This window comes from Protopterus annectens, chromosome 1.part0, assembly GCF_019279795.1.
Source record: "Protopterus annectens isolate FY-2018-M chromosome 1.part0, PAN1.0, whole genome shotgun sequence".
NCBI lineage: Eukaryota > Metazoa > Chordata > Ceratodontiformes > Protopteridae > Protopterus > Protopterus annectens.
In genome coordinates this window covers 576,413,011-576,425,794 of record NC_056725.1, presented here as the reverse complement: position 1 = coordinate 576,425,794, position 12,784 = coordinate 576,413,011, and the positions used below count along the sequence as shown (strand labels likewise).

At 38.4% G+C, this 12,784-nt stretch overlaps 1 protein-coding gene across 1 annotated transcript in view; it reads right to left on the bottom strand.

The window, feature by feature from the left end:
- LYPLAL1 (lysophospholipase like 1) overlaps positions 1–10,977 on the bottom strand; it is a 210,223-nt gene extending 199,246 nt beyond the window's left edge. The window contains exon 1 of the mRNA XM_044061423.1: positions 10,780–10,977. Coding sequence (XP_043917358.1) covers positions 10,780–10,870 — 91 coding nt within the window. The 5' untranslated portion in view covers positions 10,871–10,977. The remainder of the gene's footprint in view (positions 1–10,779) is intronic.
- Positions 10,978–12,784: the final 1,807 nt, after the last annotated feature.

Below are 12,784 nucleotides of genomic sequence, written 5' to 3'. Positions count from 1 at the left end.
TGTTAGCCAGATAATGGGGTACTTTTAACCATTTAAGTTCAATAACTGCAGAGCAGTGATGAGTAAGACAGCACCTGCGGGCAGAAAACATGCAACTTTGTTAACGGTGTTTATAGCCTTTTGGAGCTTTGTGAAGACAGGTGCTCTGTATAGGAAGTCAGGTAGTACATAGGTGGTAGTTGGGGGTCACCTTAGTATCATTTGTGAGAAAAGTCGCTCATAGTTCTAGAAAACATTCCAGACTTTTCAGAATATGAAGGTCGAATTTCAGGTTGTCATATAGAGTTAAGCCAAGCAATTTGGTATGAGAGTCAACCTTAATTTCTTTGTCTAGAGAAGTGATTTTGAGCTTGGGTTTGCCTTGGATGCATGTCTTAATGAAGAACATAAGTAGGTTTGCTTTTTTATGTTAAGAAGCAGTTGGCAGTTCTTGAGACAGTTTTCAGTAGAGTTATATGCTTCTTGCTTTATTTATTGAAGATGGATAAGGCTGTCTGAAGAGCATTTTACTGTAAAAGTAGTCTGCATAATTTATGAGGAAAGTTTGTTGTGTAGAAGTGTGAAGGTTATTGATGAAGATATTAAACAAGAGAGGACCTATGGTGGGACCCCTGTGCAGACAGGTAGGAAAGGAGGTAGTGTACAGAGCCATTTCACTGATTGCTGTCTGCAAAACAGATAGCTATTAAACCATAGAAAAATGCATTTTGAAAGGTGAAGTTTAAGGCTTTAGACAAACTTAGTAATTTAGATGAGTTGGGTTTGCCATTATCCCGGCTTTGTTAATGGTGTCTCTGAAGGATTTGAGAGCAGTGACAGTACTGTGAGCTGGACAGAAACCATGCTGTGTAAGGAGAAGTTGTTGTTTATGAATACACTTTTCTAGTATTTTTAGATGGGGAAATGATACACACTTTTCTAGTATTTTTAGATGGGGAAATGATATCAGTTGGGCAAAAGTTGGACTTCACCTTTATGTAGCAGGTTAAAACAAGACTTTTTCCAAAGGCTTGGATCTTAGGATTCTTATCTGCTCCTGTTTATTAGTATTGAAACTGGGTTTGCTATGGCATCTGCAGCTATTTTCAGGTATTCACCCAATAAGGTATCAACAGATGGGCAGCAGCTATTTTCAGGTATTCACCCAATAAGGTATCAACAGATGGGCAGCAAGTAAGTGTCTTATATATAGGGAATAGAGACATTTTCTAAGGTAGAGGTCGAAGTAGTAGTAAAAGAGGTCTGAAGTATAGCAATGGAAGTAAGAGAGTTGTCTCTGGTAAGAACAGTTAAATTGCCTGTAAAATGCATGTTACATTGTGTAGCGGCCTCTAGTGTTGATTTGTTTGGTGTGGGTTTAGGATTGAGTTTTGCTCATGGATGAAGTAATGTATTGATAGAGGACCAAAATTCCTTGGGATATTGTTTATGGTGGTTTTGTAGTAATTGTAATATTGCTTTTTGTATGTGTGGACTTATTTTGTCAGGTTTTGGAATTCCATGAACTTCTGCACTAGATGTGGCGTTGTTTCCACGCTTTATCGCGGTCTCTCTCTCTCTCATGCAGGAGATTTTTGGTATCAGTTGATGGTCAAAGGGCTTGGTTGATTTTTACTTTGTTTTTTTTTCTGATGGGTGCATTATTATTTAAGGTATCTTGGAATATTTTATTGACTGAGGCCATCCTATCTTGGAATATTTTACTGACTATGAGGCCATCATATCTTGGAATATTTTATTGAGTGTGAGGTAATCATCCTCCATGAGAAGATTCTTTCAGGAAAGACCAGTTGATGGAATGTACAGCTGAGGTAAAGTTGTCTAGACTGAAGTTTGAGAGATTGTGGTTAAAAATGTAAATCTGGTGGGCAATAAGTCAATTCACTTATGCTGGTAGGTGGTCACTAAGGGTGCTCCACAGGAACTGTACTTGCAGTGGTCAGAGACCACTGTCCAGTCTGGTATAATGCCACTGTAATTGGATTTATTATAATGTGAGAGAATGGTAGTGAGGTCAAATAAAATAATACTTGAGTTTGAGAAGTTAGTGGTACAGACTCGCCAATAAATATTATGTCTCTTAATGTTTTTATTTATTAGGTAAAGAATGAGACGGCCAATACAGGACATTCTCCAGTATCTCTGTTATTACTGGTAGGAATGTAGAGAAAAATGGTGCAAAACTTCATACAGCTTTCCAACTTGAGGAATAAAGGTTAGTTCTCCTGTTCCTAGCTTCAAAGACTTTCTTTACAGTTACAGATTCCTCCATTTGTAAAAGTATTCTCTTTCAAGGGCCCTAATAAGGTTCTCTTCCATTGTATAAACATACTGTCCAGCCTCCTCTAACCTGTTTACAAAAGTATTTGATGCCTGTTCAGTATCTGCTGGTGCAGTCAGCAACTGTAGATTGAGACACCTCATTTGGAGAAATGGTGTGTTTTGCACTGTAATTCCAGAAATGCTTTTCACAGTTGTAACATGAATCAGTTTCATGTTTTAGAAGTTGCAACATTGACTTCATATCTTGCGTTTCAGGCCTCATCCCTAGAAGCTAGTGCTACACCAGTCTAAGTGACAAAGCATTGTACTGGCAAAAGAGAGATGGAGTGGTGCACTGTGACCATCTCAGGTAGGAGGGCACTTGTTATTGTACTCCTAAGTGGGTGTAGTCCAAAGAGGGAAATCCCCTTTGCACGAAAATAGCAGCGTGGTTTGTGGGGAAAGGGAAGTGGGTAAGGTCATTTAAAAAGAATCTCCCCTGGACAGAAGAACAAATTATTAGAGCCCCCTGGACACCCTCAGGATCCATGACAGTAATCTGCTCCTGGTTACGTTAGTGTAGGAGTTGCGAAACCCCCATGTCCAAAGTTGTCCTGTTGAAATCTAGTACATTTCTCTTCCTGGGATGTTACTCAGACACCATTGAAACAAATGCTGTATAAATGCTTGCCAGAGATTTACAGAGGATAGCAAAATATAGTGTGAATCATTACAATAAATAGAGTAAGCTTTTATCCAAGATTCTTTGTGGTGGAAAGAAGGGTGAAATTAATACTATTTTTCAGTCTGATAAACTACCAACAAACTAATGCAGAAATACTATAAATATATATATATAAATATATATATATACACATATATAAAATGGGTCTACTTTAAAACACCAACACGCAAAAACACTGAAGACTAGAACATCGAGACCAGAAGATCGACAACTGAGATGACCGACAGTTTAAAAGCACGAAACTTCTCATGCCCGACAAACCACAATCCTGACAATCAACAAAACAAATACCTTTTCCGAAAAACACACACACACAACACAAGTACAACAAAATACTTACAAACCTACACAACTATCTATGCACTAACCTTAACCCAAACCCTAACCCTAAGGTCAGTCACTATCGCACACTCAATTAACCCGCCCCAACCCTAAAGTCTGTCATTATCGCACACTTACCTTAACATGTCGGTGCTCTCAGCATCGGGCATCTCAGTTGTCGATCTTCCAGTCTCGGTGTTCTGTGTTTAAAAGTAGACCCATATATATATATATATATATATATATATATATATATATATATATATAAATAAATGTCCCCTTCAGATCATCGAACCTTTAAAAGATCGACTTTCATATGGCCGAAACCATATGATCAAACTTTTAAACGTTTGAACGGTCTGAATGGCGATCTCCATACAGCACGGAATGAGAAGATTTCCCCTTTTCCACAATGTAGTGAGATATCAGAGATGGTATATTTAAATAGCGGGGGTGTGGGGGGTGCAGGGGGGCTTGCCCCTCTTCTAGGAACGTATAATTTTTAACATGTTCAGACTTTTAAATGTTCGATCATATAGTTTCAGCCACATGAAAGTCAAACATTTGAAAGTTTGATCATGTAAAGTAGACCGATAAAATATATGTATATGGTTCCCCTTCATAATATCAATTTACAGAATGCTCGAAATTCAGTAACTCGAAATTATAAAGTCGAATCAACAAAAATCCCGAAACCCACAAGCACAAAAACAAAAAAAACCCCAAACATACAGAACACATACACCACACAACACGCACACCATACAACCCACATAACTATAAGCCCTACACAACATGTATGCAGCACCCCCCCACCTCCCTACTTATATATTTTAACTCAGAGATTGAACTAATACACAAAAAAAAAAACACCGCACAGACATTTTAAACTGCCTCGCACACACACAAATACATCATACATACATAGACACATCCAACACTCATACTCCCACCTCCCTACCCTAATCCACACTCACAACTTACAAAACACACACACACACACACACACACTCACCTTTACTTCCGTAAAACATCCCAACTCACACACTTCCCGTCCCGTAGCTGACATGCATAAGCGTGAATTTGAGATATTTGAATTCACGCTTATACAGATTCTTGCTTCTGCATTTTTGACTTTACAGTCTCGAGTTACTGAATTTCGAGCATTCAGTAATTCGGGATTGTGAAGGGGAACCATATATATCTATCGAAAGCACAGCTAGCCACCTGGGGGTATGTACCTTGGCTGTAGATTGTCACTACTGAAGTGACACCCTAGACCCATGTGCAGAAATGGTGAGAAAAGGGGTTCTGCACTGGTAGCTTGAGAGTGACTTTAGCCATAACTAGCTATGAAAGCATCTGCAGTAAACATCATTTTCAAGCTTAGCAAAACGTGCTCAATTTTGTAATAAACCATTTTAGTGCTGTTTGAATATGCAATTTCTGTTTTATCAGTATTTGCTTCAGTAAATTGGTAAAGTTGAATGAGTTAGTGTTTTCCTGTTTAAACTATCAAATATATAAAAAATTCAGCTAGGCCATGCTTGTGTGGCTGTAGCTAGGGTATCAATGCATTATATTATAGTGCAATATTTTGATTTCAGTCCTAAGGCTGGGTCTGAATTTTTCTAGAGATTTCTTTAATTTTAAAAAGTTGAAAAGGAGGGAAGGGAGACGATGCAGAATAAGGCAGGTATACATCCAGGATAGGACTAAGGATGTTTCCACTTACTGTAAAATAAGAAGCCTTGTTTTGCAATTTCAGAGGATCTTGGAGATGTGAATAGACAAAGTATTTGTTTTGCTACAGTTGGTTTCTGAGGCTCACTGATTTAGATTGAGAAACTTGAAGAAAGTCTTCAATTAACATTGTTTACCTTTGTCTTATGGAATGTTTTACTACGTTTCTGGTGTCTGTGTCTTGGGGAAAATGTGTGTTGTGACATCCCCTTTCTGGGCCAGTAATCAAGGAGCCTGAATCCTCACTACTGGCACTGGAGAGGGAAGTTCATTTGGAACAAAAATGGATACACCCAGTACTTCCAGATGCAGTTCTCTGCATCAAGCATAGTTTTCCTTAAGAGCACACAGGGAACACACTCTGTCCAGGGTCTGGATTTCTCTGTCTCCCTCCAGGTCCCCAGTAAGACTCCCACTGGCACAACTGCAGAGTTGAATCCTCAGCTGAGTGTCCAAGCAATGCCCTCCACCACACTTTCTATGAAACCAGTGCTTCATGTCCCTGCTTCAAGCAGCTGACACACTCTTGAGATTTGATTTGTGTGCGTACACACATTCCCCTGAGAAAGGCAGCCCAGACTATGCCCAGACTGTAAGGTAGTTACTGCCACCAGACGCTCCAAAGCCAGCTACTCTAAGGCTCTTACATGGGTATCGAATTATATTGAGTAAAATTAATATTACTACAAGTGATGGTGCTTGGCCAATGCTGTAAGGCTGTCAGGAGTGGCCACAGTCACCAAATAGATATGACTACTCTCAAAGGTTAAAATATTCTCTAAAGGACCAGCTACAATGAAAAGTTTAAATATATTTAATAGAAAATAATAAAATAATATGAAAATACAGAATATCTATTTACAACAAAGACCAAATTTTCAGTCACAGGAAAAATTAAATTAACACAGATGAATAGGTTCAAACAAATACATAAAAAGCAGCACTTAACTAATCTTACTGTATTTTCCTGACTGATCTAAGAAATTACTATTCTCTGGTTCACTTAGTAGAGCAAGGCAAGCTGAAGCAGGCGAGGGAGTCCTTCCTTATCAGATTACAAAAAAACAGGCTGCCATGAGACAGTCCCAGCTAGTATTAAAACATTATTTTTGTCCTATATTACAAAATGACATCACATATATCTGGTCATCTGACTTCTGGTTCCCATGCTACCTCATTTGCTAGAAACTGCCAGAATTTAGCACATATGTGTCAATAGTACACAGAGTCACACACACACACACACACACACACACACACACACACACACACACACACACACACACACACAGTTGCTCCGATCTGTTGCATGGGATAAAGCATTTAGGAGATGCCTCTATCCATTAGTAGTACAGAGGGCAGTTCTGGAGTAAATATTCTGTTTCCCATCCACAGATCTAATTTGCACTTGAAAATGGACAGTGGTAAACTTTGTTTTACATGTATGTGGAATCTTTTCCACAGTAGCTGTATTCTCTGCAAACTATACCTGTCCTTCCAAACCATTTTGTTGATGCTGCAGAAGAAGTTTAGATCCTAGACAAGAGTATTTCTGATACCATTTGACTTGCTGATATGCAGTAAATCTATAAGTAATGGGTTGGAGGATGCCTTGTATGCCAGACACAGGTCACCTCTTAGCGGTCTGTTGGATACAGCGTACTAGGACAGGGTCAGTCCATGTAAGACATGTTGTTTAGGCCTTGTATCCTTTTAGTAAGGTATCTCTATGGGCGTTCCAGTTGTTGCATGTGTCTGGACAGGTGACTGAGTACAGGGGAACAGTGACATCTCTAGATATAGACACAATCCCTTTGTTTGTAAGCTTTGCTTGTACACATTTTTTGGCACTTAAGTTTCAAACTATGATTTTGACACCAGTTATTTCAGAAAACTTTCATGCATGTTGCTTTATCTCGGTTACTACTGGAATTGGGATCTTTAGAAATGGGAAGGAGCAAACCTCATAGGAAAAAATAGGAATTGTGGGAACAATATATGCACAGCAGGAACGAGGTTTAAGAGGCAGGATTTGAATGAGCCACGTAATGCTTAACTGACAATGACTGGAAGGTTTTATAAAAGTGATATTTAATGTTTGCAACAACAGTTGTTTCAAGGGTGTCTGTGATGTAAACTGTTTGCAACTAAAGTGGTATCATTTTGAATGTTTTTCATTTATATAAATGTAAGACTGCCTTTATCATATGTAAAAATAAAGATGTTTTGGGGGGGCAGGAACTTTCCTGCATGATGCCAAGTCATTTGCAGAAGTCTGCATTATTTATCTCGAGACCTGTATTATGTAATCATGTATGCTTGATTACCAGGAAAATGGACAAGTACAAAGATATGTCATCCACAATTTCTTCCATCAGATAGAAAATGTTTTACATTTAATATACAAATGAAATTGAAGCAATCCATAGTAGAGATGAAGTGTTTCGAAAAAATGTTCAAGGATCACATAACATCCTGCCTACCTGCTACATTTGCTCCTTTACAATTCACATACAGGCCAGATGGTTGTTCTGTGGATGCCATAGCCTTAACACCTCATCAAACCTCGGACCACTGGAAAATAAGAACTGTTACACATGCATGCTGTTCATAGACTTCAGTTCTTCCTTCAGTATGATAATTTGCACAATAACTGTTGTCTAAGCTGAGTAATGTAGGCATAGAAAACAAAATATGCAGCTGGATCCTCGACTTCCTGACTGAAAGGTCACAAATAGTTTGAGCAGGAAAACATCACTCACACAGCACGGGGTCCTACAAGGTTGTGTACTCAGTCAACTTTTCACAGTTCTAACACATGAATAATCCCCCTAACTATATATACTAACTCCAGGATCGCACTACAGTGGGGAAAACAGCATATATCTTTTACTTATCTTACAGTAATCTACATGCTGCCACTACTGCTGGGAAGGCACAAAACATCCACTATATTACTTTAGCTACTTCCCATAAAAATGGGAAGAGACATACTCACATTTAGAAACACTACTATCTACATGACTATCGGTATTCTGACAGGCAGCACTTTTAACAGTAATTCTTTTTATCGTAAGTAAGTCACAGGCGAAGGAAAACCCACATCATGTCTATGGCTTAAAATTCAGTGAAATGACATTGTCAAATGAGTTTTCAGTATTTTGAAAATTGGGTGATGTGAAGTAAACACACACACACACACAAACACAATTACAGGGTGATCAGGAGATTATCTTTCGGAGGAAAAAAAGGTCACCAAGAACAAGGTTCGATATACTTTGGAAGGCAAATCACAGACAACATTGCAGAAGTCTACAGACTACAGAATATAAAGCAAGTTTTTTTTAGTAGATCCAAATAAAAACTGGTCTTTAAAGTCTGGATTCACTTGGTTACAGAATGATGTGTTCTGCAACACTGGCAAAGCTGTTAAGAAATATACATGTCAAATACAGTACTGTATTCTGTGACGGGCAAATCAGGACAGAGTAAGGGCAATGAGGATGAACTGACATCTGTACACTAAACCCCAACAATTAAGATAAAAAGAGTTAGGATTTTCAAACAATACTGGAGATACATCTGCAAGTTGTCCTTATATCAGTGCAAGTTCCCATATCCTAAGGTGAAATCCATTTGTGAAACACTGTTCACTAGTTTTACAAAAGGTGACAATACTACATTTCTTTGTATTTAGGTTGAGGCAACAAATGCATTTTGGAGAGGGTAATATTTATTCTCATCAAGTGAGATCCATTTAGTCTCCTGTTAACAATTTTACAAACTACAAAGAGGTTGATATTTAACCAAAAGAGGTTATCTATGATGCCAAGGTGTAAAGTTGTAGCAAATGCACTGGTTAAATTCAGATAATCAGAGTGGATAAAAAAAATCCTTCCTCTAAGGCATTGAAGACTTTCTTGATAAGGCTAACAACATGAAGAAGCCATGATCAACCCTTGACAAAAGTAAACTGCAAAGGGTATTAATTCTGCAGATCTTGTTATGTCCTCATTTATTAGCTCTATAATAATATACCCATGGCTTTACAGATAACGCTAGTGAGGCTGATGGGCCTAGTTACCTGGGTCAGTTGATAGACTGCTCTCTTTATTCAGGAGGATAACTGTGGTGTATTCTCCATTATTCAGTTGCATATCCTGTGGAGAGACTTTCAGTATGTTTGGGAGGGGTATGGCTTTAGGGGTTGGCGGAGAAGACTGAACACGGGCAATACTAATGACTGGGGGGGGTGTCAAAGAGTTGTTATGGGAGGGATAGAAAATACAACAGATGAAATGAAACTAAACTAAAGTTGTGTTTATTAACCAAAATATTAACAATGGATTCTGGATCAGTGTGGTCAAGGAGTCTAAGATGAGATTTATTTTCTTTTTACTACCAAACAAAAGGGTCACTGTTGTAAACATTTACTCATAAAAAAGTATTCAAGCTGCAGAAAGATTAGAAAACGGTAAATCAGACCCCAAATCAAGAATTTCCTGAGAAAGAGAGAGAATCATATGTGCTAACCCTAAATTTAATCTACAGGTCACAGTCATATTATGTGCACAAGGTGTACACCACAGCAAAAATTATGAGTAAAAATAATTACATAAAATGGAAGATAACAGACATCCTATGAGACAATAATCAGGACTGCTGTTGAGTATCCACAGCAACCAGACTAAACCACTGTAGTACGGCTTTCCAATCTGCATTACTAATGCAGGACAGATGTCAAGACTACCACTTGCATAGGTCAACAAAATATGCTTCAGTCTGAAAGTACTGTTGCAAATGAATAAATAACCTGCCTGGACGCCTTGACTGATAATATCTAGTGAAAGGTAAAACTCTAAGAATAACCAGAACATCCCATTTGGAACTCACACTGGTACTGTTGCCCAACCTAATCTTGCATTTTAAAAGCTACATATCTATCTCTCCCTCTCTCTTTAAATACTGCTTCTATATGTAACTTTAATTTATCGTGTTTTGCTTATGTACAGACCTATGCCATGATCATTAACTTTGAGGTTGTAAACACGTTCAGCTCATACCTGTCAATCTCCCAGTACAAGAAATATGGACAAAGCCAAGGCCCAAATATTGGGACACATTTTAAATATTGTTCTTATAACGTTTCTAGAGTAACAGGGTTTGTGTTAACATACATTTTCTGGAGAATTTGAAGTCTGAAACGGAAATGTGTGTCATTTAGTGGCTTTAATCCTCAGATCATCCCAGTGACAGAAAAGCACAAAAGGAACAGACCAAATATATAAGGCAAAAATATGAATATTCTGCGAAACTGTGACAGTTGAAAGGTGTTTCTCTGCTCTATATACACTACATTCATCTACTATAAAACACGTTGCTCCGTTTCACTTTATTCATTGTATTACAAACACATCCAGGTTGCATTTCTAGTCTGCTAGTTAAACTGGAATGGCAAAACAAATTCTATTCCAGAAGTTACAACTTTCGAAGTACTGAAAACAGCGTATACTAATTCGCGAAAAACACATCCGGATTTCAAATGACCTAGAAGAATACTGTGTTTGCAAAGCAAACATCAATTTAATAGCACACTGTCTTAAAATAATGACAACTAGATGTCCACGATAATAACAACGTTAAATACATAAAGTACCTAAACATTAAACTTAAAGTGCATTATACAATAAAAGGGAAAGTGCGTAAACCTGATCCGTGGAGAAATATAACAGATGCCGTGTGCTTCCTCAATTCATTAACTACAGTTTTCTGTAATTTAACAGCTCTAGCGACCGCCATTGAGAAACACCGTGTTTCAGTCAAGACTTTACACTGCCTGAAACGTCAATACAGTGTTCCGGAAAAACGTTTAATAGACAATGAATGCCACACGGCAGGAGTAATAGAGTCACAGAACACCACTCCCAGTAAATATTGGGTGGGGGTTGCAGTCTGAACCCCCCCCCCCTTTTTCCTTCGGCGTAGCTCTCAACCAATCAGGGACAAATCTAAACAGAATCAGGGACACTTTTAAAATATTTGTTCTATTAATTTGAGACATTAAAGGAATAAAATAATGTAAGCCTTGGTGGTGCAGCGGTAGTTAGGGTTACCACCTGTCCCACTTTGCGAGGGACAGTCCCTCTTTGGGCAGTTGTGTCCTGCAAAAAAAACTGAACAAATGGAAAATGTCCTGATATCTTAGGACAAAAATATTTCCTATATTTTCTTTAATAGTTGCATAAAACAGTTATTTTGTATCTGAAACACCAAAATATTATAATAAACAGAATAAGCAACTCAAATGCTACAAGAATAAGTTTCTATTCTGGCAAAAAGTGAATTTCTGTCCTTTGTACTGGCCGTGGGTATGTTTTGCCCTGCAAAATCTGACGTTCCTACCAAAAATGTCCCACTTTGGGCATTTGAAAAGGTGGCAACCCTAGCGGTAGTGTTGCCTCACAGCAAGACGTTCGATTCTCGGCTGGAGTGCCTTCTGTGTGGAGCGAGTCTGCATGTCCTTCCTGTGGTCAAGTGGTGTTTGAAAGACATGTGTGAATGGGCATGCCTTTATTGAAGGTTGGGTGTTGGGCTGGCACCTTGGCACTGCAAAAATCTACTGCCAATCATTAGTAGACCAGAGTCTGGGAAAAAAACACAACACAATTAAAGAATGTAAATTAATATACAGTTCATGAAGTAAAATACTTTATAGAATATCCAGCTCTAAATTACTTATAAAGTATAATTATACAATGATCCCCCCCCCCATTAATATTCCAAAACTTGCACGCTGATTGGTCAGCGTGCCCATTGTAAATCAGACATACTAATGGATAAAGGTCCGGTCGCTCGGACTTTTTCCATTAGAATGTCTTTTTTTTTTTTTTTTTTTTTTAACTCAGCAACAGAGAATGGAAGAGCTCCGTTGCTGTAATCTCACTGTGTTAAACCCGAGAAAGGAAGATATCCGTTGCTTTTTTTAAAGCAATCTCGCTATGTTAAACTTAGCATAACGAGACACCTTTTAAAAAGCAACGGAGGTCTTCCTTTTTCCTTTGCTTCCACACACAGCTCTGATGTACTGCGTAAGCATACGCATGCACGCATGCACAGTACATCAGAACTTGCGCAGAATACCGGACAGCTGCGGAAGGGCAGCACGGAGGCATTATACAATGCCATTATTTAAGAAAAGTAATATGTTTTTCCTTAAATAATGTCATTGTATAATAGCAATAACCCACTTCTGCGTGTGGGTAATGCTGGATTTGCCCATGGTTGTCTTTGTTTGGCCACTCGGGCTTCGCCCTCGTGACCAAACCACACCAACTGTGGGTAAATCCAGCATTACCCACACCCAGGCATGGGTTATTGCTTAATTGACCATCTTTCGTCCAAAAGGCACTGGTGTTAAGAGGGATTAAGAGGGACAGAAATTAAAAATTATTTCTAAAATTTGAGTCAAAATCAGGGGCATTCCTGAAAATTAGGGACAGTTGAGTGGTATCAGAATTGCAAAGTTTATTGTGAAAAAAGATTAACTTACTAAGGCAATTGGAAGATAGCTCTCAACTAATTAGGGACAAATCCGAAAGTAATCAGGGACACTTAAAATTGTTAGCACTAGTAACTTGAGATACCTCTCAACTGTGCCTAGTTTTGACTCAAATTTTAGCTCTGTCTTAATCCATCCTAAAACTGGTGACTTTT